The sequence below is a fragment of the Vanrija pseudolonga genome, chromosome 1 (assembly GCF_020906515.1).
Source record: "Vanrija pseudolonga chromosome 1, complete sequence".
In the NCBI taxonomy this organism is placed as follows: domain Eukaryota; kingdom Fungi; phylum Basidiomycota; class Tremellomycetes; order Trichosporonales; family Trichosporonaceae; genus Vanrija; species Vanrija pseudolonga.
The window spans coordinates 1,974,656-1,999,523 of NC_085849.1; the positions used below are offsets into that span (position 1 = coordinate 1,974,656).

Consider the following 24,868-nt stretch of genomic DNA (forward strand, 5'->3'; position numbering starts at 1 on the left):
GTCAACTCGAGCTGAATTCCGCTCCATCCCCCTCATCTCCGCTCCCCCTCCACCATTCTTCAGGCCCCGACCACCCCCCGTCGGTACGGTTCTTCTCGACCTCACCCCCGACTTGCACGACCCGACTAGGGATCAAGACCGGCCTGATCAACCGAATCTTGATTTCGAGCCTGAACTTGACGCGTCGGCATCACGTGTCTTCCTCGCGTGCCTCTCCCCCTGCGCCCGACCCCGGGCGCCCACTCTCACTCCCCCCCCCCCCCCATCCCCCGCGCAACCGCCCGTCCTCCGCTGGATTGTGCACCCCCGGCGAACTCCTGGCGGCCAGATCCTCGAGTTTGTTCACCTTTTGGCCGACCTCCGGCCTTCTCACTCGAAATTGTTGGCACCCCCCCGTCGACATTATGTTCCCCGGCCCCAGCCGGTGTAGATGTTGCTCACGCAACATATATTGCCCCTCCAAAGCCACCCCAATCGCTTGGGGGGTTCGTGTAGAACAAGAAAAACGTGTCGGGCATCCCCAGCCCTCGAAAAAAGGGCATCAATCAAGCGTCAAACATTGTCGAGGTACCCCCGGCCTCTCCGCAACAGGGGCATCAAGTAGGAGGAAAACGCGAGAGCCCCCCCCAGCTCTGTGAACCCGGGCAACAACTTCGAACCTCGTCAGCGGACCCCCACCGCTAAACCAAACGGGCCTTAAGGTAGAAAACTGGTATGCGGTACCCCGCCGCTGGACAAACAGGGCCTCAGTAGAAATGATAGCGCGGAGACCCCACCGCGTACACAAAGGGCGAGCAATTGTGTTGAGATGGAGACAACATCGGATCGCGTGATTCTGCCACAACCGGCCGCCACACTCATTTGGACTAACTTTTGTGCTACTGGAGGGCGGCACATTTCCTCCGCATAATCCAGCTGCCCACTTGTCGCAGTGATAAACATGACATGCCCCAGCGTCCCTGCGCATGTACAGGATGGCTAGCTATAATTATCTTACATGGTACCATTGCCAATGCTTCCATTCCGTCCCATCTGTTGAGGAGTGGCAAGCTGGGGGGAGGGTTGCAGCGCCTCGACCCCGTCATTAGGGCTTGGTGTTCCATAGGCTGCCTGGCGGCGAGTGCCTGCCGGCGCAGCGGCGGCAGCGCCGTCGGCCTGGCTGGGCTGGGTTGCTAGCGTAGATAGATTGTCGGAAGATTGAACAGACACAGGCTCTGATTCCAAGTCGTCGATCGACAACTCGGATGTGTCGTCCTCTGCTGCCGGATCGAGTGTTCGACCGGCCAGGCCAAGCATGGCCTCAGCGCCACTTGCGTGGTACAGCATCGAGTTGCGCTTGCCCTTGCCAGTCACAGGAGGCGCCAGATCGGCGTGGGCGTCGCTGCTGGCTGGCGAGGCAGCCACTCCGCCCTCGACCGAAGTTGCGACCGTCCCTGTAATGGCGGGGTCATCTAATGCCAGGTCGTCGGCACCGGCATCGTCATCAAAGATGGCGCCGAAGCGGCTGACAAGCTCGTAGAAGATACCCGCGGGAATGCCAAGAGTGGGCGAGAACACGATGCCGATGTTTCGCAGTGTCATCTTGTTCACGGCCGAGTTGCGCACAATCAAAATGAGGTGCGCCGTGAATGCGCGAAGGAGGGCGTAGTTTGCTGGCGGCAGCTCGGCGACCAGCCGGAACAGCTCGGTGACACGGGCGGCAGGGTCGATAAGGTCTTGAAAAGGTTAGTGCTGTGCTGACGTGATGGTGGTTACTCACCGATGACGGCCAGGAACCGCATGTGAAGCTCTCGTGTAAGCAAGCTGGTGGGCAACTCGCGTAGGTACGTCTTGAGCAAGCCTGCAATAGCATGAGGGTCCCAGCGCTCGTCAATCGCAAGGAGATTGACGTCTCCTTCCTGGTTGAATCTGTCCTTGAGGCCCTTGATGACGGCGGACGAACCACTCAGGCGGTAGATGCCTTCTTCCTGGTCGGCGTGCTTTGCTTCCAGGTACTCGATACACCGGAACACGATAGCAGGAAGGCCGGCGACGGAAGCAATGGCGATCGAGTCGGTGAGAGGCACGCCGAAAACAGGCTTGGACGCCGACTTCTCCGCTGGCTTGCCAAAGCCCCAGAACCTGCCGCTCTTCGCTTTGCGGTCTCGGTCGCGTTCAACATTGTAACCGGGAACGGACCCGACACCGTCGTTGGACAGCTTGGTGAGATACGCGGGGCTAAACGACTGTCGACCAGGCAGCGCGCTGGATCTCTTAACTGGCTTGGGCGTGGGTTCCGCGACCGACGGCAATGGGCCAACCAAGTCTGACGATGACGCGGTAGCGTTGGCCACAAGCCCAAGAGGGTGACTGGGTTGTGGGCTCGTGCCAGACTGCGCAGGCGGAGATGTCGAAATCTGCTGGCCGGAACCATGAAGCTGCCGTTGTGACTCCATGTGATTGATGACGCTGGGTAATGGCGCGCCAGAAATGAACTTTGCGTTGGCGTCGGGATACAAGGACATGGGCTGCGCAGACGTGACGACAACGTCCTTGCTGGGCTTGCGAGGCATTGCACTCCGTCGCCTTGCTGCCTGGCTGGCCGACTGCACCGGCTCGGGGTCAACCTGCTGAACGAGCATGTCGATCCAGCTGTCGCGCTCGGCATCGCTGCTGGCGCAAAGAACATGTCTTGACTGGGACGAATCCTTGCGGGCTTGCTCGATGATCAAGAAGGCGTGGCGGAAGTTGCGATCGTCGCTGCTGTCTGGTGACCGGTACTGTCTTCCAATCTGAGCTCCGGTGATGACGATGGAGCCAAGCAATGGGCCGCCGCGTGTCTCGTAGTACTTCATCAGAGAGCCGTCGAGAACAAAGTAGCGCGTCTTCCAACCAAATGGAGTCTTGCCCTTCTTGGTGAGGAATCCCTCCTTGCGGCTCTTGGTTGCCTTGGCCTGGACAGTGTCGGTGGTGAGGAAGTTGCAGAGGTCGGTCTTGTCGCTGATGGGCGCGACGAGCAGAGACTCGAGATACATCTCGAGGGCGTGTTTGCGCTGGTCAATCTTGCTTGGGGCAAAGTCCTTCCAGGCCTTGCCTTCTGGTAATGGAGAGACCATCTTCTTCCATTCCTTGCGGGTTTTACCCGCGCGCTCCTGCAGTCGTTGGTCGAGGTCCATGAAGGCACTAAAGGTTTTGCCGACTGTCCACGACAAGGGCGGTGCAGAGTTTGGCGGGCGGACGTTGACTGCGATGATAAAGCACAGGATGTCGCGCCCGTTCTGGTTCGCGAACACGGTAGAGTGGGGAATCGAGAGATGGGTGTGAGGGAGCAGAGCGGCGTTGAACAACGTGTGGTCCGCAGCGGCGGCCGCGGAGGCCGGTGCTTGTTGATAAGCCGACGTAGACACGGCGGCATTAGCGGCCGAATCGATTGAAGGCCGCGACTCGGGGTGCATGGCGATGGACGGCCGTGAGATGACAGTGTCTTGCGACGGACGTGGTGACGAGCCCATGAGCTCCTCGGAGAGTTGATGGTGGGGCTCTGAGACGGCTTGTTGCTGTTGGTCGACCACTGGAGATGCTCGCTCGCTGGATGATGACAGGGGAGAATTTGTTAGGTCGGTGCCAAGAGATGGTCCAGGGCTAAGCGTCGCGCTGATGGGTGGCGACTCTTTTGTATCAGCAAGAGCGAGCATGGATGCGACCTCTGGGGGGAATTGCATTCGGCTTTCGTGTCTCAATCTTCTCTCGGGCATGGGAGACGGCAGCAGTCCACCAGGGCTGTTGTCAGAGGGAGGGGGCAGTGCCGACGGAGCGAGTGACGACGCCTCTGCTGGTGGAGGCCGAATGATAATGTTGGTGTGTGAAGCTGTTGAAGACTTCTCGTCGTGATCGGAATATTGTCGTCGCTCAGACACCTCGACGCGGTTGAGCGCTGCTGCGCTGGCACTCGACGGCACTCCTCGGCGGTTGGCCGGCGTCACTGGTTCCAGTCCGGCTGCCACCAGTCGAGCGTTGGCCCGCTCTCGATCCGTTCGCAAACGGTCGTTGTCTGCAGCCAAGTGGGCACACTGCGCGCGCTGCTTCTCGATCAGCTTCCACAGCTGGGTGTTTTGAGCTTGCTGTACAAAGTGTCAGCGACTACTCTCCTCCGGCGACCTGGCGACATCCAGACGGCATCCAACCACCCAACACATACCAAGTTGTTGCGCTCGTGTGCCACGGCATCCAGCGTCTTCTTCAGGTCGCCTCCGTGATTGCGGAGCATAGAATCGACGTCGACGGTGCCCGACTGGTGTCGAGGGCTTCCGGGGCTGGGATTTTGTGTGGGCGATGTGACTGGCGTCATATAGGCATGAGGTGATCGGGGCGCGCTAACAGAGATGGAGGGGCCTGGGCCACCTGGCGTGTGAAGGGCAGGTGGAATCTGGGTCGCCGTTGCAGGTGTTGCCTGCGAAGTCATGGTCGTGCGAGCCGCGGTCTACACAACTGAGAGCGACGGGTCAGCGGGTGATAATCTCGGGTTGGTTGATGGCGAGATGGTCCACCTACCCGGCGGCGAAAACAATGGGGCCCAAGAACTTGCCGACTAGAGTGATGTGCCGACAAACAAAGATTGGAAGAGTGATGGGGACGAGGCGTGTGTCGGAGCGTTCGCAATTGCGAAGGGGGACAGGGGGGCTCCGACCGCCGTGCAAGGTTAAAGGTAGGAGGCCGATTCCGCCGACAGCGCGGTGTGGCGAGGTTGGTGGAGAAGTGGTGAGGGGGGGAGGGGAATGGAGCAGTAGTGTCGTGTCTGCTGCCTCGTATTGTTTGTTATGACAAGGCGAGGTTGAAGGACGACGACGACGACGACGACGACGACGCGCGCGGTGTGAGTTGTTGAACAAGAAACGGGACCAGCGCGGAAGGGCCGCCGTGTGCTTTGCCTTGTCTGTGGTCGTTGGAGGTCGTTGAAGCCGACAAGTCGTGTTGATTTGGGCCTGTGCGTTGCGCTCGGGAACGTGATATCGACGTCAAGAGGGGGTTCGTGTGTATTAGATGATTGGATGCAAAGTTGTCGATGCGTTTGGAAAAAGTGAATCCTCGACGAGACGAGGTGGATGTGGACGAGGGACGATTAGGCAAGTGACTGCTGCAAGGCAAGGTTGGTCGAGGCGGGTGGGGGTGGGGTGGTGTGCGTGCCGACCGCGGGATGGGATGGGATTGTTGCTGGGTCGGTCGGTCGCGTGTTGGAGGCAGCGAGGTGAGCGACGGCAGGGTCCACACAGGAGGAGAGGAGAGGAGAGAGGGGAGGGAGGGAGAGAGAAGGGTTGTGTGTGGCCGATGCAGCCAGCGAGATGCTTGATGGGTTGGCAGCAGCAGTGACTGAGGCGGAGGAGGAGGCGGCGGCGGCGGCGGCGACGACGTGAAAGTGTCAAGGGAAAGGCGCGGGGCGGGTGGGTGAGGTAGGTGTGCAGCTGCTGCAAATACAAGTGGGCGCGCGTGGGCACAACGGCAGAGGGGGGAAAAGTAAAGAGAGAGGGAAGGGGGGGAAGGGGAGGGGGAGGGGGGGAGCACAGTAGGCACAAAAGGGGGCAAGGGGAGGGGGGGAAGGGGGAAGGAAGGGAAGGCCAGCCATGGGCCAAGCTTGCTTGCTGCTGGCATGTAGTCGTCGCAGCCTGCCGCGCCGCGCCGCGCCGCCGCAGACTTCATGCCGCTCCACGACATCGAGGCAGCCCGCGAGCCGCGAGCCGCGAGCCAGGGCCAGAGCCACGTGGCGCTGAAACCAAATACCCTCCATTACTGTGGGTTAAAATAGAGCCTAGAGCCTAGCAGTAATTGAGGCGACGACAGGACCAGCGCGACGACGACGCGGGCATCCAAGGCGTGCCAGGCGGCGCGGGCAGCGCGACACGCGTCGTGGCAAGCAGCCATCACTCACCCCACCCACCCACAGCCACATTACAATCCCCACTTGGCGCAGGGTAGTAGTGGCAGATCGCGCAATATAAGCGGGCGCGCGGGCGGGCGTCCGTCGATGATGAGTGCGCAGCGGAGTAGTGGCAGGTGGTGGTGGTGGTGGTGCATGGGATGATGCCACATGCGAGTGGGAGGGCGCGCGGCACGCACGGCGGCTGCCTTTGGCACAACGGACAAGGACACGGTGCAGTGCCGCCCGGGGTAGCACGCTCGCACATGGCCCAGGCTGGCGCGCTGGCGCTTGCAGAACTTGCCAAGCGCCACAACGGGCGCGCGCGGCGCAGCAGGCGCAGCGCATTCCGAGGCATGTGCTTGTCGGCGTGATCGACAAGGGCCAGCGCGCCGCCAGGCCGCCAGCCTGCGTCTGCGCCTACGCCAGCGCCACAATGACGCGACGACCCCATTCTTCGTCTTGTGCTGCAACTGCTCAATGCGACTAGTGTCGTCGACGACGGTGGAGCGTGACGGCGCGACGACGCTTGGTCGTGAGTCAGTCAGTCACCGCCCAGGCACTGGAGGAAGGAACGAACGAACGGCGCGTCCGTATCGGGTCGGTCGGGGTGGGTGCCACTTGGTGGTGGGTGCTGCTCGCACGCACACACGCACGGCTGGGTGTGGCATCGTACTTCACTCGCAGGCGAGCGGTGAGCACGACGACGACCATGCCCTCGACGCCTGCCTCGCCTGCTGGATACTCACTCACAGCCTACCTCTCCACTCCGCCCTCGAGCTCCGCCCCAAAAGCATCCGAAGAGGGACAGCCAGGACGCGCGATCACATCACCAACAAGCTCTAGCTCCCGGCCGGTACGGGCGCCAGGGCGCCGGGCGTCGTAGGCCACCACATCCACCACTCTGGTCCAACGACTCGGTCGTGTGGCGGACGCGGTGGATAGCGGAGTGGGTACAAACCCGCCAAAGTATGCATGTTGTCGAGCAGTGTCCTGGACGACATGCTGGCATGCTGGCGGCATGCCGCGTCGTCGCCCGTCCCCGTGCCGCGCGCGCGTCCTCGCCCACAGGTCAGGTCGGTGACACGACGCTTGCTCCTTTCGGCGATGGGATGCGGCGCGATCGATCGGCGTGCCGGCCGGCAGGCCAGCCGGCTGTCGCCGCCTGCTCCTTTTGGATGGGCACATGCCATCAATCGCGCCTTGGGTCGCTGCTAATCAACGCGCGGAGGGCGGAGGCGGAGGCGGAGGGCGGAGTGAGGGCGGCCGAGACGATCGCTGGTACCGTACCCCGCGCGCGGCGCGGATTACCCCGCCCCCAAGCCATCTTGGGAGCCGCCGTCGCGGCATCTGTAGCATCATCTCCTGCCCCATTCACGGCAATCTCGTCCTTCCCAGATCGGATCATGTAGTCTCCGCATCGCGGAACACTCTCCACTCCTTAGTATAACGTCAACATCGAGCTCCCGACACCCGCTCCATCTCATCTCAAGAACTCATACATTTCTCTCTTCGAACACACTCTACCCGCTCTAGGCGTGCAAAGGGAACAAGTACAATCACACACACATAAGGTTCGGGACACTTCGGATCATTGGCGGCGGCACATTGGATTCTCTTGATTCAGTCTGGGTGGGTGCGCGTGCTGTGAGGGTAGTGGAGACAGGTCCATGGTATACAGCGGACGTGGCGGGTCAAAGCCTACTTGCAGGCCTTGGGCGGGACCTTGAAGCCGTCGGTGCGGACACCACCGCCCCAAGGAGTCTGGCCGACAACGGCCGCGTCAGAGCCAAGGCCCCGCTCGGCAAACGCCTTCCAGATGATGCACTGGTTGTCACCGCCAGTAAGGAGCTCGTCGGCCTGGAGGATGGCGTCACGGGCGTCGAAGAACGTGGGGCGGCAAGGCTGGAGCTTCATAGCCGAGATGATGAGCTGGAGCGAGAGCGTGTTGCCGTGCTTGGGGATAAGGGGAAGAGGGCGGCCGAGCGAGTCGACGCTCTCGTCCGAAGTCTTGGTGTAGTAGTCGTTGGGCTTGCTTGTGTCCTCGGGAGGGTACAGAGTCTTGGAGAAACCGTACTTCTCAATGAGGCGAGTAGTAAGGACAAAGAGGTACTCGGCCCAGACCTCGCCAATGGCGTGGACACCCCAGTAGCCGGGCTTGTCGAGCGTCTTGTACGTCGACGGGTTGAGGGTCGAGTTGGTCGCGTAGACGTAGTTGCGGATACCACCAGCCTGGTTGGCAGCCCAAGCGCCCATAGGGAAGACGTCGGGGCCGCTGTCGCTGTGCTCCTCAACCTGGCGGATGATGGTGGCAATGGCGTCACCCCAGCCCTCACCCATACCACCGGCCTCACCCCAGCCGAGACAGCCAGAGTTGGCGGGACCACCAGTGAGACGGGTCGAGAGACCGTGCGAGTACTCGTGGATGACAATGCCGGCCTCGAGGTCGCCGTCACGGTAGGGGGTGGCAGTGTCCCAGACGTACATGCGCATGCGGGGAGCCTGTCCGTCCGGTGGGGTCATGAAGTTGGCATTGTTGTATCCCGAGCCGTCCTGAGCGTTGGCAATGACGGGGTCACCGCCGCGGCCACCCTTGCCAAAGTTGTACATCTGGAAGTTGCCCGAGACCTCGTCAAAGCCGAGGCGGTAGAGCAGGTCGTGGTAGGCGTTGCAGGTGTAGAAGAGCTGGGTAGTGACAAAGTCGATGTACTCCTTGGGAGCAAGTCCGTCGGGCTCGCCATACTCGTAGACAAACGAGAAGTCGTCGCTGACGGGGCGCCAGTTGTCGAGGAACTCGTTGCGGCCCTCCCAGTCCTCGTGAGCAAGGACGTTGTTGCCGACAGTCGAGGCGACCGTGGTGGTGTTGCCCTTGACAGTGGCGCCCTTGAAGCGCGCCTGAGGCCAGGGGTTCGAGGCCGTGATGTACGAGTGCCAGCCGAGAGGCGAGGCGACATTGTCCCATGGCTTGGTCACAGTCTTGACCTTGCCAGTGGTGGGGTCGTTGACACCCCAAGGGAAGACGGCGTACTCGTACTTGGGCTCGGGAGTGGGGAGAGGCTTCTGCTTGCCGCCCTTGTCGAGGGACTTGGCAGCCTTGGCCTTGCGGGCCTCAATCTTGTGGGCAAAGTGGTCGCTGGCGTCGGCGGCCCAGTCGACCATGCGGACAATGTTGCCGGTGATGACATCAACGTAGGCCTCGTACCAGTTGTCCTTCATCTCTACCTCAAACTTGTAGACGAGGCGGGGAGAGCCGTCAGACGACTGGGTGTACATAAGGCGGGCGGGGACATCGCCGACGACCTCAGCAGCGGCGAGGGCATCACCCGAGAGGATCTCGGTGGGCGGCTCGGCAGGGGCATGCTTGGGCTTGAGGGTGTGGTGGGGGGTCGACTCGAGCGACTGGGGGTCGACAAAGTTGTTCGAGATGCGGCCAAGGAGCGAAGCGAGGGCCTCGGCGGCAGTCAGGCCGTCCTCGGACGAGGCAACAACCGGCTCCACCTGCTGAGCGCAGAGAGCATTCTTGTGGTTCTTGACGTGGCGGAGGTTCTTGCCAATCTTGAGGCGGGTGTGCTGCCTCTCCTCGTCCGAGACCTCGTCCTCGTCACCGTCGAGGCCGAGAAGGGCCTTGGCGGCCGTCTTGGCCAGGTCCCAGGCCGAAGGCTCGGGGGCGAGGAGCTCCTTGAGCGCGTGCTTGTGGTTGTCGATCGACTGGTCAATCGACTCGCAGAGCACCGTCTGCGCGATAGTCGAGGTGTCGCGGAGCTCGGCGCCACCGCCAGGGTGGAACGAGTTACCCCACGAGATGATACGGCCGTTGCGGTCGACGTTGACGTTGATGTCGCCGTCGCCGACCTCGAGGCCGTTGATAAGCTGGCGCGCGTAGATGTGGGTGACTAGCGTCGAGGGGTCGGTGTATGACTAGGGACGTCAGCACAGATGCGGGGAGGTCAGGCAAGTGAATGAGTGGCGTGTGTGGGGTCGCGCGTGCGCGGGGTCGCGTGACGGGAATGTGGGAAGGCGGGGAAGCCGACCGCTAGCTGCCACAACACGCGTCGGTGGCAAAGTGGGGAGGGAGCAAGGGTGGCGCACTACTCACGTCGTCGCGGAGGTAAAAGCCCTCGCCTTCGCCGGCGCCGACCTTGTCTGCGATGAAGGCGGTGGCGACCTTGCGTGCGTCGGCCGGCTCGTCGGTGAAGGCGCGCGCGCGGTGGTGGTCGGGGAAGGCCTCGAAGCGCGCGTGGGCGTGGTGCGGGCCAAACGAGAGCGACTTGCGTCCCTTGTGGTGCGCGTCGTGTGCGGTGGCGACGGCGAGGAAGGGGAGGAGAGCTACGAGCGCGGAGAGGCGCATGATGTGATGCTGGGGCTAGCGACTGCTAGTAGTGTACAACGTGATGATGCAAGTGTAGTGTGTCTATGAGGGGCAGCGAGCGTTGAGAGAGAGATAGATGTGATGGGCAGAAGAGAGATGCGGTGCGTGGTGGGGTGATTATCAGGACGGCGGTGGGTGAGGGGGGGGGGGGAAGGCCGATGCAATCGGTGGGGTGGTGCTGTTGCAGTGGCCGGGGTGGGTGGTCGCGCGATGGCGGCGATGGCTGAGAGTGACGACGTACGCGCCACCCACTGTACCGACTCGCCGGTCAAGCTCCACTTTTGATTCCGTCCCTGGGCTGGGGCGTCGGTGGCGTCTTATCGACTCGGGTCATCCAATGACGCGTTCATTTCAACCCGGCAAGCACTTTCCTAATCCAGCTATTTCACAGCGAGGCCCATCAGTCCACGCGGGGGCATCGGCCGAACCCGAGACCAGGCCAAGCAGCCACTTATCTCGACGGGCGGCCCACAATGCCGAGCACCCCGGCCATCACCACCAGTACGCCCTCGCCCCCTCATCAAGATATGCAGAGCAGCACACATCACTACAGATCAGTAATATGCGCGCCCTCGGCAGCGAGCGTGCCGTAGAACAGCTCCGTCTCGCCGCAAATGACAATACGGCCCTTGCCTGCGAACTGCGGGAGTGTGTGTGAGCGTCGTCCACCCAGAGCGGCACATGGCGTGCTCGCACGAGAGCCGCGCCGGTCGCGTCTTGTGTGCTCTTCTGCTCTTCGCGACCGGCACTAGCCCACACAGGCATCCAACTCACCTGGAAGTTGGCCGCCACGTCGCCCGTGTAGATCTTGCCGATGAGCGTGCCGGCTGGGTTCCAGACGTGCAGGCCGTCCCCGACGCCAGAGTAGACGTTGCCCTTGGTGTCGCAGTGGACGCCATCGGGCACACCGACGTGCACGTACGTGAAGAGCTCGTTGGGTCCGAGCGTGCCGTCGTCGTTGACCGGCAGGCGGTATCTGGGTGTGTGTCAGGCTGGCTGGCCCCGCTGCTGGTCCTTAACTCGACTTACATGCTCGCTGGCGCGGACCAGTCGACGCCGGTGAAGCCCTGGGCGGCGCCAGTGTCGGTCACGTAGAGCCACTTGCCATCCGGGGAGAACGTGAGGCCTGGGGTCGTCAGCGATGTGCACCCAGCCCGCCGTGCACCCACCGTTAGGACGCAGAGTGTAGTCGGCGACGGCCTGGATGACGCCCGTGTCCGGGTTCCAGCGGTACACCTGTCGGCGGATGTTGACCTTTGAGCGGAAGTCTCTGCGGCAGCGTGAGCGATGCCTCGAGCTGAACAGACCACACCAAACCCACTGCAAGAACCCGTAGTCGACGTCGGTAAAGTAGATCCAGCCGTTAGAAGGGTGCACCGCGACGTCGTTCAAACTGCTGAACTGGCGCCCGAAGAAGTTGTTGACCAGCACGGTAGTGTTGTACGGCGGCACAGGGTTCATGGCGTACAGCGCCGATGGCACAGCAGGCCCCTGGCCCTCGCCGCAGAAGATGATCTGGCCGCGCCAGTTCGTCCCGCCGTTGGGGTTGATCACCTGCGGGCTAGAGGGGACGGTCACGACGTCGACCTGCCCGACGGCGCTGGCGAGGTCCTTGACCGCGTCCGCCTGCGCGAGCGAGATCCTCTGGATGATGGCCGACTTGTTCAGGCCCGTGCCGGCCGCCTTCGCGCCCGCATTCTGCACGAAGAAGACCTCGTCCGTGGGTGGATACCTGGGCACAGTGGTCAGCGAGAAGCACCGCGAGCAGAAGCCAAGCCTACGCACCACACGACCGCCTCGTGGAACAAGGGGTCCTTGTCCGTCGCAGCGACGACCGTCAGCGTAGGGTTCGACCCGATGATGGCGTAAAAGTCGTCGTGGTAGACGTGGAACGGGCGGGCCTTGAGCGACGCGGAGTCTGTACCGGGGGGGTAGAAGAGCTGCGGGGTGTCGGCGTGAGCGATAACAACAAGGAGAGCCGGCACCGCCCACTCACACTACTCCCGTCAAACGCGTCCTGGCTCGGCACCTGCGCGAGCGCATTGAACGCCTTCTGGTCAATCACCTGCGCCTGCGCCGGCAGCGCGTCGGCGCCCCACCGCTCCAATGGCGGCTGCTGCGAGCGCGTGAGGGGCACGCTGATGATCGCGGCGCCGAGGACGATGGGCGCCGCGATCGACGTGAGCCAGGTTGGTGGGGCCATGGGGGGGAGCGAGGTCGGCGGGGCGAGGAGGGCGGGCGAGATGTAGGAGCCGCGGAGCGTGAGAGAGGGAGAGAGAGCAGCCGGTTATATGTCGAGTTGTGAGCTGGAGACGCCGAAGCGCGGATCATCGTCTGCGGACCGATGTTGCGCATCTCGCGCCCTCGCCCCTCCAATATTGGCCCGGCGGTAACGGACGGCCCGGGGCGGCCCTGGCATGTGACCAGATCATATCACCAGACCCAGTCCTCGTACCTCGCTGCTACTGCACAACGCCCAGCACAAGACAACCACAATGCATACAAGAGGAAAGATAAAGACAATGACGCAGTGCACATGACCAGTCGTGAGTGTCGCTCGAGAGCGCGCGCTCGTCGTTCGACGTCGTAACAAACTACCCCAATCCAAACTCAATGGCCTCCTCGCTCACGACCACCCCAGAGGGCTGCAGATCTCCCAGCGACCGTAGCCTTCTCATGAACCTTATTAACACGTAATGGTTGCAGCAGTATTGTGTCCCTGCAACTGGACACACCGTCGGAAATGAAAGTGTTCTTTGGGGCTGGAGGGGGGGAAAGAGAGGCCCGGGGCTGCATTCACGCAAGCCCAATTACACCTTGCCAGCCTTGAGCTTCGACTTGGACTGTTTGTGGCCGGGGCGGAGGAACTTGGAGAGCAGTCTGCTACCGGGGCTCGACTTGGGAGTGTCCTTCTCGGGCACTGGAGGCGGGGTCGTAGGCTGGGGTATCTTGACAGGGGGGAGCAGCGGCGATGGGGCGAGTCCTGGCGAGGAATGCAGGGGAGGGGAACGGTTCGTGGGGAGCGAGATGACGTGAGGGGGTGGCGGAGGGGAGCGGGTGGGCAGCAGGATGCCGGGGAGAGGCGAGATGCGCGGCGGGGGAGAGAGCGGTGGAGGTGACCGGCTGCTCGGGCGTGGCATCGTCGTCGACAGGATGGTCACTGGGCGCCTCATCGACGAGCGGCGTGGTGGTGGCATCGTCTCATTCACCGTCATCATCATGGTCTGTGGGCGCATGTTGGTGACGGGCGGCATATCGCCAATGAGCATGGACATGGGGCGGCCGATCGGTCCGTCCGCGTCAGGAGGGAAGAGCATTGACGCGGGGCGGACGTCTCTGGGAATGACGGGTGCAGGGCGCGGGCGCGTAAACTTGGATGTTGGCGTTGGAGGTCCGTAGCGTTGGCGCACGGGCGCGCCGTTGCTGCGACGTGACCTCGTGCTCGCCGTCTTGGCGCTTCGGCCACTCTTGCCACTCTTGCCGCTCTTGCCGCTCTTGACGCTCCTGGCGCTCTTGCTGCTCTTCGCGCTCTTGGCGCTGCGCGCACTCCTCAGCGACGATGGGGAGGCAGATCGAACAGAGGCTGGGTTCTCGCGCAGCATCGACGCGCGGTTGGCACGAGGCTGGATCTTTGGGGCGCCGAGCGCGGCAATCCCTCCGCCAGGCGATCGGTGTGGAGACTTCTTCGTCTTGTCGTTCTGGTCAACCTCCTGACCAGTGGGAAGATCAGGCGAGTTCTCCTTGATCACACGCAGCGCACTACGGGATGGCGTGCGCTGCGAGCCCCATGGCGTATTAGACGACGGCAGCTTGCTCGGCGTTGCGTCCGTGGCAAGGTCGACCGTGAGCGGCGTGAGGGCCGAAGGTGGCGCCGGTCGCGCCCCGGACATGATTGGAATGCTGATGCTCGACGACGGGCTGCTGGGCGCCGGGGGCGTGGCAGGCAGGCTTCTGTCGCGGCCGGGCGTAGCAGGAGTGCGAAGGATCGGCGACATCTTGGAAGACTGGGTGAGACTGGGACTGCCATTCGGAGTCCTCGCCGCAGCCCAGGGCACGGAGGGGTTCGCCACCATCGGTGTCTCCACATGCTTTACCGCCCTCGGCACATCCACAGGCTCGGGCCGCTCGATGAACTTTGGCGATTGTGCAACAGGCTTCGGCTTGGGTGATTCCGCCGCCGGCTTCGGCTTCTCGATCGGTGCGGCCTTCTCGACCGGTGCCGGCTTCTCAACCGGGGTCGACTTCTCGACCGTTGTGGACTTGACCACAACGGGCTGAGGAATCAGCGACGGTGCCGAGGTCTGCTTGACAACGGCCTTGGCCTCGGCGGTTTCAACGCTGGGAATCGGTGGCACGGGCGTCGTCTCGAGCACGCTGATTCTCTTGGACGGCAGCGCAACCGAGACGGGTCTCAGATGCGATCTGCGAGGGATAGGAGGAGGGGCCGCATCGCCTGTGCCTGTGCGTAGCATCGAAGCACGGTTGGCGCGGGGAGCCTGCGGATATCGTCAGCGTTCTGGCCCGTGCGGCTGCGACGACACGACTCACGATAACCGGGTTGCTGGTGAGGCTCGTAGGCAGCTGCACGCTCTTGATCTTTTCTGCGCGCTCGGCAGCATCGCGCGCCTTGTTCCTCACCGCCTGTTCCGCCACTTGCTTGGGGTCACGGTAGGGGGAGGCGGTGGGTGCCTGCCCCAGCCTCAGCTGGGAGGCGCGGTTCGGACGAGGAGCGAGCTCAGGTGGCGACACGAGGCTTGCGGGAAGCTGAACGCTGCGGCGCTTTTCCGCGCGCTCAGCGGCCTCACGCGCCTTGTTACGCGCGGCGATCTCTGCGCGCGAAATTGATGGGCTGAAGGCATCACCGGGAACTTGACCGGCGCGTAGCATTGCTGCGCGGTTCTGTCTTGGCTGCAGCGTCGGCTCGGCGAGCGACGCGACACTCTGAAAGGGGTTGTCAGCACACGTCCCCCCTTGTCAACGCCACCACTCGACCGCGCCGTGAGGGATCACATGAGGCATGCAGATCTTGGGGGAATCTCCCTAGGTTGTGCACACCTCCTGCACATATGCAGGGGGTGCGCGTTCCAGACGAGTTCCAAGTGCAAGGATGTGTGCGTCGCGTTGGTGACTAGTTGTCACGGTTCCGCACATTTGGAAACGCGTGTTGCAGGGGGTGGAAAGGGTCGGTTGCTCGGCGCACGGGGCTTCCGAGGCACCACGCACCGACCCAACATGGACGGAACAACGACTACCACTCACCAGACCAAGGCCAGTGCGCTTGTGTCCTGGCACGTCGGTGAAATCAACTGGGACGTCCTCGCCAGATACTTTGCGCATGTCTCTTGGGTCTTGCCATTGGAGACCTTGGCGGAGGGCGGCCGACTTTGTGAGGCGGGGACCTAAGCCATCGATGTAGGTCGTTTCAGGTGCAGGGCGGGCCTTGAACTTGGACGACGGCGACGTGGTCGTTGGGTCGAAAGGACCATGTGCTGCTGACGACGCTGGCAGCGACTGACGAAAGATCGGGTTGGGGAGCGGAGGTCTTGGTGGCAGCTGGACTTTTGCAAAGCGGTTGAGGATGGGGTCGGTGGCCACGTCTGAGCGACTGATGGCCTTGACCTGGGTGAACGAGTCGAGCTTGGACGGGAAGACGGCATTGCCGCCCTCTATGAGGATCTCGTATCCAGCCTCGACATCCTCGTCCGGTGGTGGCGTGCGCAGACGAGTGTGGTCAAACGCGTCCGCGTCCGAGTAGGAGAGCTGGGTGTCGGTTTCGCTCATGAGTCCAGGGTTGGGAGATTCACTGAGCAAGCTGGTGACAGACTGGAGCGACATGGCCCTGGTCGTGATGGGGTATGCTACTTGTTATAGCTGCCTTGCGGATGGCGTGTGTGTTGCAGCAAGGCTAGTGATGAGCGGCGCAGAGAGCCGTGCTCGGTTGTCGTTGTTGTGCTTGTGCGGTGCGACACACGGATTGTTGGGGTTTCAAGATCGGAGCACGAGGGGACGCGTCGGTTGGGATCCTGATCCCCGACGCGTTCGTTCGCGACGGCCAAGTGGTTGATGGCAATGGAAAGGAGAGTGGAAGACAAGTGATGAGAATGATCAAGGAGTGGGTGGGGCTGGGAGCTCTTGGTCTGCTCGTGGTGGTCGTTGGAGTGAGAGGAAGTGTATGGTCGTCCCAGGTCGTTGCCGTGTTGCCGTCAGCGACGTTTGTTGGTGTAATGAACTTCTTTTGGTCTGGGACGACGACAGAGACGCTGATGGCTTGCGGCGGGCTGCCACCGTCGAGTGGCCAGGGAAATGTGCTTGATGCGGCAGGCCAGGCGCGAAGCCGCGGAGAAGGCGGGAACCCAATGGGCTAGAATTGTTTGGTGTCGCAGAGTGCAGCCACTGAAGCAGGACGAGGTCGAGGACCGTGCCGTCACAACTTGCCGCCTCTTGCTTCCCGGATCCACGGGTTGCCTCGTTGCCCCGCCGATGCGCCGCGCCGTCGCTGCCCTCCTTCACCCCCACCCCCTGCACCTTGGTCGTCGCGTCTCGTCTCTGACTTTGTGACCCTGCATGCGTGCAAAAGGGACCCTGTGCAGTTCAAGTCAAACTAGACGGTCAGTGTAACGTAAGGGGTAAAGGCAGGCGACCTGCACCCCGTCTTGTTGTCAGGCGGAGCATTGTACCCGAAATGCAACAACAACGGCATGCCGACGGGCTCTTGTACAATACGCCCCTGTACCAAATCTGGTTTACGCTGGCTGGCGACTCTGCTGCCACGGGCGCGGCGACAGACTTGGACCACCTCCACCTTTACGACCATTTGCCTCCCCGTGTCTGTCTCGGACCATAAGGTGCTGCCTGGCTGGGTGGGTGCTGCACACTCGCGGCTCAACTGCCTGCCTGCCACTGGAAACATCGCACTCACTGTAGGACATTTATGCTCCCGCCACGGTTTCAGCTTAAGCAGTCACCGTTGAGCCAAGCTAAAAAGCTTGGCTGGCTGGCTGGCAGGATAGGCGTGGGCAATGAAGACTGTCACTAACCAATCATTAGGCCGGCTACTCACCTTGCAGTCCTAATGCTGTGCCTCGCCCAGCACCGAGAATGCACAGCTTAGGGGGGGGGGGCGGGGGTCCACCCATGACGCAAGCACTCAGCGCACACTCAGCGTCAGTTGAATGTGGGTGTGCCCAGCCAAGTTGCCCACCCCACCCCACCCACACACCCCAGCGCCCAGCCGCATCATTCACCGACGACGGACCGACCCCACCGGCCTACTCACACCGCACACTGCACACCGCTTCTCTCATTGTGTCATATTGACGTACGTCGCCGACCCAACTCGTTCTTCGACCACTGCCTACATCTCCTTCTCATTCCCCCATCTTCACATCCAGACATCATCACAACCGTCGTCACCTCGCCACCTGCAAAGCATCCACTTTGACTGCTCTTGACACTACACCTTTCATCGAAGCAGCTACAGCACACACCCATCCACAATGCAGGCCATCAAGTTGGGGAAGAAGTATCCCGATCTCGGACAGGACGAAATCTTCGAACTCATCAGCAAATTCAAGTACGTCGCGAGTTGCTATCCTCGGAGACGGCGACGTTTCCAGTCTGTAGGAGCTACCACTGACTCCCCATAGCGCCATCGATGTCGATGACAAGGGATCGCTGGACAAGGCGACCGTCATTAGTGCTGTCCAGCAGTCTGGAACAGCCGACTACGACTCTGTAAGTGTGGAGAGGAGAGCTCGGACACGGAAAACCAGTCCAAGACGCTGATGCAAGCGCTCCAGGCTCGCGAGACGATCAAGAGCGTAAACGTCGACTCGTCGGGCCGCCTCGAGCTCGAGGACTGGGTCCAGCTCCACTCATTGCTCAAGGCCACCAAGAACCAGCCAGTGTGAGTCGGCGTGTGGAGCCGAGCGTTGCTGTACCACCCTCGATGGACGGCGAGGGTGGGCCGCGCGCCGAGCTCAGACCAGCGGGTGGCACGAGACGTCCCGAGCACGAGCTAACGAGGTTCCGTGCAGTCTCGAGTCCAACAAGGGCCGCATCCAAGTCAAGGGCACGGCTGGCACCAACACATCGCACACCATCAACGAGGATGAGCGTCGCTCGTTCACTGACCACATCAACGGCGTCCTCGCTGGCGACCGCGACATTGGAAACCGCCTCCCCATCCCCACCGACACGATGCAGCTCTTTGACGAGGTCCGAGGTGAGTGGGAAGCGAGCGGAGCCGAGAGAGCCGAGAGATGGCGGCGGTAGCGAGCACGCTCGCGTCGCTGGCCATCCTCCGCGTTGGCGTCGGCCCGACCTTGGCTCGCTCTCGTAGACCTTCCCTGACGCCCTGCTAACAATCACACAGATGGTCTGATTCTCTGCAAGCTGATCAACGACTCCGTGCCCGACACCATCGACGAGCGTGTCTTGAACAAGCCGACCGCCAAGAAGCCCCAGCTCAACGCGTTCCAGATCACCGAGAACAACAACATTGTCATCACCTCGTCCAAGGGTATCGGCTGTAGCGTTGTCAACATTGGTCCCGAGGACATTGCCGACGGTCGCGAGCACCTGATCCTCGGTCTCATTTGGCAGGTCATTCGCCGCGGTCTCTTGGCCAAGATCGACATCAAGCTCCACCCCGAGCTGTACCGTCTCCTTGAGGACGGCGAGACACTTGAGGAGTTCCTCCGCCTTCCTCCTGACCAGATTCTGCTCAGGTGGTTCAACTTCCACCTCAAGGCCGCCGGCTGGGACCGCAGGTGGGTGTTGCGATATCGCGGTTTGTGCGTCCAACACTAACACAACCCCAGGGTGAACAACTTCTCGAAGGATGTGTCGGACGGAGAAAACTACACCATCCTCTTGAATCAGCTCAAGCCCGCCGAGTGCAGCCGCGCACCCCTCCAGACCCGTGACCTCCACCAGCGTGCCGAGGAAGTGCTGCAGAACGCCGACCGAATTGGCTGCCGCCGCTTCTTGACAGCCAACTCGCTCGTTGCCGGAAACCCCAAGCTCAACCTTGCCTTCGTTGCCAACCTCTTCAACACGTGGCCTGGTCTTGAGCCTCTGGCAGAGACCGAGGAGATCCCGGAGATTGAGGACTTTGACGCCGAGGGCGAGCGCGAGGCCCGTGTCTTCACCCTGTGGCTCAACTCGCTCGACGTCGAGCCTGGAGTTTACAACCTCTTCGAGGACCTCAAGGACGGCTACGTCCTTCTCCAGGCCTTTGACAAGGTCATCCCCGGCTCGGTCATCTGGCGCCGCGTCACCAAGCCCAAGGAGGGCCAGGAGCTCTCGCGCTTCAAGGCGGTCGAGAACACCAACTACGCCGTCGACCTGGCAAAGGCCAACGGCATGCACATTGTCGGTATCCAGGGCTCGGACATTGTCGACGGCACGCGCACCCTGGTCCTCGGCCTCGTGTGGCAGCTCATGCGCATCTCGATCACGCAGACCCTCGCGTCGATCACCCAGGGCGGCAGAGCCGTCACCGACCAGGACATGGTCAGATGGGCCAACGACACGGTCAAGAAGGGCGGAAAGAGCAGCACGATGCGTTCGTTCAAGGACCCATCGCTCTCCAACGCCGTCTTCTTCCTCGACCTCCTCAACGGTGTCCGCCCAGGCATTGTCGACTACAGCCTCGTCTACCAGAACACAAACGACCCCGAGGAGAAGAAGCTCAACGCCAAGCTCGCCATCTCGATCGCACGCAAGCTCGGCGCTCTCATCTTCCTCGTCCCAGAGGACATTGTCGACGTCCGCCCGCGTCTTATCCTCACCTTTGTCGGCGCCCTGTGGGCCGCGTCGGCTCGCCAATAGGCTGGGTAGTGGCGATCTAGGAGTATTCTATCGGGCTCGGCCCTCGAGTCGTTTATTGATGAGCTGCGCCGCCACTCGGCGCCCTCGTTGGATACGGTTACACTTTCGTAGTACATGCAGATGCGCAGACATGACAATAGCAATCTAAGCTCGGCTAATTGGCGCCAGACAAACAACTGCTACAGAGTCTAAATTTGGGTCAACTAACATTTCTACGGATAGGGGAGGCTCAGGCGGCAGCCTCAGCCGGGGTGGCTTCCTCTGCAGGAGCGTCGGCCTTGGGCTCTGCGTCGGCAGGAGGCTCAACGGCGCTTGGAGCCTCTGTTGATGGGGCTGCCGTGGCCTCAGGCTCAACGGCGGGAGCAGCCACATCGGCTGGCACCTCGCCCTCCTCCAGAGCAGACTCGGCCTCGGCTTCCGGTGCAGGTTCGACAGGAGGGGCGGTCTCCTTGAGTTCGGTGCTCGCTTCGGCTGGCGCCGCATCGGTCGTAGGTGCACTAGACTCGGCGGGCTTGGGCTCCTCGACCACCGGCGCAGGAGGGGTTGGCGTTTCGTCGATGTCCATGTCCATCGGCTCGTCGTCGACCTCTCCCTCAGGGACCACCTCCGCAGCAGCAGCTTCGGTGGGCTCCTCCTTTGCTGCTTCGGTGGGCTCCTCAGTGGTAGCGGTTGTGGTGGTGGCGGCGTCGGCCGTTGGCTCCTCGGCAGCTGCTGGCGGTTCAACAGGCGCCTCGGGCTCCGACTCCGTCGGCTGCGGTTCGGGCTCCACCACCTCAACCTTGGGCTCCTCCGCAACCTCCTTCTGTACTTCCGCCGCCTCAGGCTCTGGAGCCTCCGCAGCGGTCGACTCGTCCTTTGCCTCGTCCATGACGATGTCGCCATCGGCGACAGGAGCAGGTTCCACTGCAGGCTCTGGGGCGGTATCCTTAACAGCCTCCGTGACGGTCGCCTCAACGGGCTCTTCCGTCTCGATTGGCTCGCTCTGATCAGGAAGGGCCTGCTCAACCTTCTCCTCCACGACCTCGGTCGTAGGCTGGGCATCGTCCTTGTCGACAGCCTCCCCGGCGGGCTCCTGCGGGGTAGGGGCCACCTTTGCGGGGGAAGCAGACGGCGCGGCTGGGTCATCAGGGAGAGCGGAGCCGTCCTTCCGCAGGATCCAGCGGTAGGTCTCGGCTGGGCAGATAAAGCCCTTGGCAACATCGAGCTGCAGCGCTAGCCCTTGCGGAAGCCAATGCGCGGAAGCGGGGTTGAGGTTCTTGGCAACAATTTCGGCGTCGTCGAACTCGTCCGTATGACCATTGGCGATCACGTCCTTCTTACGCTCGGGCTTCGGCCTCTTGATGACCACGGATGAGACCGTAATCCTGGGAACGCCGTAGTCGGTAGGAACAAGGGTGACTCGGTATCTAAGATGGTCAGTCATCTGGCATATCCTGTATCACTCACTTGTCCGTCATGGAGCCAAACTCAAGGTCGTGCGTCCACAAAGACCGGGTCAAGGGGCTGTCATCAGCTGGCTGATCAATGTACCCAGCCAGTGCTTCTGGCGAGTATTTGAACCCGGCCTGGCCCGCAACGAACACCAGCTGCTCAGGGCCGACGATGGGTTGCTTGGGGATTAGGTCCTCCTCCTCAGCCAGGCCGAACACAGCGTGGTCGATGTCGATGGGCGCTGGGTTAAGCTTGAAGAGAATGGCGCGCTGTCGGGCAAGTTCGGCCATGGCCAGCTTCCGTGCGGCACGGCGGGGGAGCCGCTCGGCAAACTTCTTGTTGATCGTTACGCGCTCGACGCCTTCCACCACAATGCTGGTCCCGTCATGGCCGTTGCCCCAGCCACGAGTGATGACCCCGTTCCGTTCGGTTGCAGTATAGCGGACTAGACTGGGCACGACACGGACGGTAACCTCGATAATGTCGTCATCGCTGCGGCCAACGGGGCCGCCCCATCTAATCCAGCCGGCGTGCACGAGCACAAGACCGAGGTCCGAGTCATCGGTGTACACATCGGTGCCCCAGACTTTGCGCTGTCTGCGAGCCTGACCACCTTCGGCCCAACCGAGCCCCACAATTGCCCCGTCTGTGCCGGATGCGCGTGCCTCGTCCCAGCCGGGCTCGCCTCGGACCTTCCAGTTGGTGCCCAAGAATCCGCCGCCAATCCTGACGTTAACTAATGCGCCTTCGTTGCCTGAACGAGTCGAGGTCGTCTTGGCAAGGGACCAGTCTGAACCTTCGTAAACTGTGTGGCCGATGACACGTTTGAGGTCGGGTACCGTCTTGAGCCACGCCTCGATCGGCGCGCTTGAAACTTCAGGCCACTTCTTGATAGCAACCGTGAGTTGAGACCAGTCACGCTGCTGAACAGCGGGAGACTTCTTGTCATCCTCCTTGCGACGCTTCGCACGGCCACCTTGGGCTCGCGGGCGCTGGGGTTGCGCCTGTTCCTCGATCGTCGCGTCCATTCGAGGTCTCTTGTCTCGGGGCGTGTAAGTGTACTCGCGAGGCTCAGGCTTGGCAGTGTAGTTGTAGGCACGAGGGTCTCTTCCTCCAGCAACAGGGGGTGGCGCCTGAGCCGGAGCTGCCGCAGGAGCGGGCTTGGGGTCGTTCGCAGCCGGGTATGGAGCCTGGGTGTCGGGGCGGTTGATGACCTCGATGCGCGTGTACTTGGGCTCGTTGAACAGGGGCTGAGTAGAAGGCGTGTTCCGCGGACGATACAGGTCTGTGTAGGTCGAGGTCTGACGGGGCGGTTGGAATGGCTTGGCCTCGACGCCGTAGGGCGGCTGCCTGGCGCGCTCGCGTTCCTTCTCGGCGCGGAGACGCTCCTCGCGTTCGCGTTCCTTTTGGCGTTCGCGTTCGCGGGCCTGTTCAATTTCTTTCTCGCGCTCGCGTTCACGCTCCCTCTCCCTCTCCCTGTCGCGTTGTTGCTGCTCGCGCTCCCTTTCCCTCTCACGCTCCCTCTCCCTCTCACGCTCGCGCTCGCGATCTCGCTCACGTTCGCGCTCGCGGCGCTCGCGGTCCTGCTGCGAGAAGCCGCTGAACGGATACGATGACCCGGATCCAAGGAAAGAGCCGCTCAAGCCATAAGAGTTGTAGGGCTGAGTGTAGGCTGACGCGTACGTCGAGCTGAAAGAGTACGGGGGTCGCCCCTGCTGCGAAGAAGCCGCGGACGTCGAGGTCGCCGCCTTTGCAGCCGCTGAAGCCGTCGCCGCCGCAGGAGGAGCTTCACGCGGCTGCTGGGTGGGCGAGGTTGTGACAGACGCGGGGTGCTGAACGGGCGACCTCTGGGGAGTGGGGTCGCGCGAGCCCTGCGAAAGGGCAGGAGGACCTCCGTACAGGCCGCGCGAACCTGTAGTGGGCGGAGGCGGGATGTTGGTCTTCACAGGGCTTGTCTGGCCGAGGGATGAAAGGCCGCTCAGACTTTCGCGCGCTGGCTGAGTCTGACTAGAGCTCGAAAGTGTTCGTTGATGGCCGGGTCCTTTGTCGGCCGTTGAGCCAGCGCTCCCACCGAAGCGGTCGCGCCTGTCGTCATAACCGGGCATGGCACGGCCACCCAGGCTGGCAAAGCCTGGCAAGCCGGGAAGTGCACGAGGTGCCGAGGCCGACGAGGTTGCCGAAGCCGGAGGGGGGTTGGATGGCTTGGATGCAGCCGGACCTGGGGGGTTTGGTGGCCGGCTGGAGAGCGTGGGCGATGTCGACAGGACTGATCGGGGGAACCCAGACTGAGCCGATCGCTGCGGGGACGTGTCTGGTCCCCCAGCCGCGGGCTTTTGCTGGGGCCTGTCGCGGTCGCGATCGCGTTCCCGGTCGCGCTCAATTTCACGCAGGCGCTCACGCTCACGCTTCTCTGCGAGGTAGTTGCCAAATGGATATGTTCCACCTCCTCCAAACACGCTCGGGCGTGGTGTTGATTCGGTGGGGCGTCCAGAGAACGCCGATGAAAGTCCCGATGCAGGGGCGCGATTCGGCTCCGACGACGCGGATTGGCGATCGCCACCAGAGGTGTTTCCTCCTCCACCAGCGGTTGAGTGGGACATGACGTGGTGATGATGATGGTGGTGGTGATGATGGTGATGCGGTGCGCCGCCAGAGTGTGTGTGGGAGTGGCCTGAAGCGCTACCGGCACCGGCCGAATCGGACCCCTGTCGGCCAGGGCCAGAGCCGGAATACGAGTACCGTGGTGAGACGGGGTCTTGGAAGGTTAGATATGCAAGCTTGGGTAAAGGAATGCTGGAGCACCCAGGACAATAGACGCACCTCTTCCAGAGTTGCTGTTACGATCACGAGCGGCCTTGTCTGGATCGCTCATAACAGGGGGAACGAGGGGATGCGTCGAGTGGGGTTTGGTTGGCTTGGGATGATTCGTCTAGGCGGGAGGGAAGTGTGGAGGTCCAGGTGGTGCGCGAGTTTTGGCGCGAGCCGGAAAAGAGTGGACGAGGTGTGGGAGAGGGGGGTGTCGCTTGAGGGGCCAAGTGTCAAGGTGTACCAGAGTCAAGTTGAGGTGTTGGATGTGTCCGACTTGAAGCTGTAGTGAGTGGATGCTGTCGAGTTTTGTTGGGTAGAAGAGAGGACGAGGTGGAAGTTGGTAAAGAGGTAAAGAGTTGGGTGCGGGGGTGAATGACCCAAAAGCCAGGCAGGCTGAGCGGGCGGGCGGCTCCCTCTCCCTTTGGCCCACAAGCCAGGGAAGGCGAGGAAGGGCAAACGACCGACGTCAAGGCCAGGAATTAGCCAGGAACGCGGTCTGTGCAGGTTTGGACCCTGAGGTCACATCTTTAAACGAC

The 24,868-nt window shown here is 62.3% G+C and overlaps 5 protein-coding genes across 5 annotated transcripts; all 5 read right to left on the reverse strand.

Moving 5' to 3' along the window:
• Positions 1–928: 928 nt before the first annotated feature.
• Positions 929–5,342, reverse strand: rga2_1 (putative Rho-type GTPase-activating protein 2). The gene is made up of 4 exons (XM_062767212.1): positions 4,531–5,342; positions 4,178–4,467; positions 1,760–4,100; positions 929–1,715 (listed from the first exon to the last, which is right to left on the reverse strand). The coding sequence occupies exons 2-4, from the start codon at positions 4,439–4,441 to the stop codon at positions 994–996; spliced, it is 3,327 nt and encodes a 1,108-aa protein (XP_062623196.1). The 5' UTR covers positions 4,442–4,467; positions 4,531–5,342; the 3' UTR covers positions 929–993.
• A 2,034-nt stretch (positions 5,343–7,376) lies between these two features.
• mep (Extracellular metalloproteinase mep) lies at positions 7,377–10,338 on the reverse strand. Its single transcript, XM_062767213.1, has 2 exons — positions 9,987–10,338; positions 7,377–9,808 (listed from the first exon to the last, which is right to left on the reverse strand). The coding sequence occupies exons 1-2, from the start codon at positions 10,236–10,238 to the stop codon at positions 7,592–7,594; spliced, it is 2,469 nt and encodes an 822-aa protein (XP_062623197.1). The 5' UTR covers positions 10,239–10,338; the 3' UTR covers positions 7,377–7,591.
• Positions 10,339–10,625: 287 nt separating this feature from the next.
• gnl (Gluconolactonase) lies at positions 10,626–12,552 on the reverse strand. The gene is made up of 7 exons (XM_062767214.1): positions 12,256–12,552; positions 12,045–12,199; positions 11,581–11,991; positions 11,429–11,529; positions 11,289–11,385; positions 11,034–11,235; positions 10,626–10,899 (listed from the first exon to the last, which is right to left on the reverse strand). Exons 1-7 carry the CDS (start codon positions 12,460–12,462, stop codon positions 10,807–10,809), a joined length of 1,266 nt encoding a protein of 421 aa, XP_062623198.1. The 5' UTR covers positions 12,463–12,552; the 3' UTR covers positions 10,626–10,806.
• Positions 12,553–13,069: 517 nt separating this feature from the next.
• LOC62_01G000753 (uncharacterized protein) lies at positions 13,070–16,094 on the reverse strand (the record flags this gene model as incomplete). The annotated part of the gene is made up of 3 exons (XM_062767215.1): positions 13,070–14,755; positions 14,808–15,200; positions 15,519–16,094. The coding sequence occupies 3 exons, from the start codon at positions 16,092–16,094 to the stop codon at positions 13,070–13,072; spliced, it is 2,655 nt and encodes an 884-aa protein (XP_062623199.1).
• A 4,228-nt stretch (positions 16,095–20,322) lies between these two features.
• rxt3 (Transcriptional regulatory protein rxt3) lies at positions 20,323–24,124 on the reverse strand (the record flags this gene model as incomplete). The annotated part of the gene is made up of 2 exons (XM_062767216.1): positions 20,323–21,499; positions 21,540–24,124. 2 exons carry the CDS (start codon positions 24,122–24,124, stop codon positions 20,323–20,325), a joined length of 3,762 nt encoding a protein of 1,253 aa, XP_062623200.1.
• Positions 24,125–24,868: the final 744 nt, after the last annotated feature.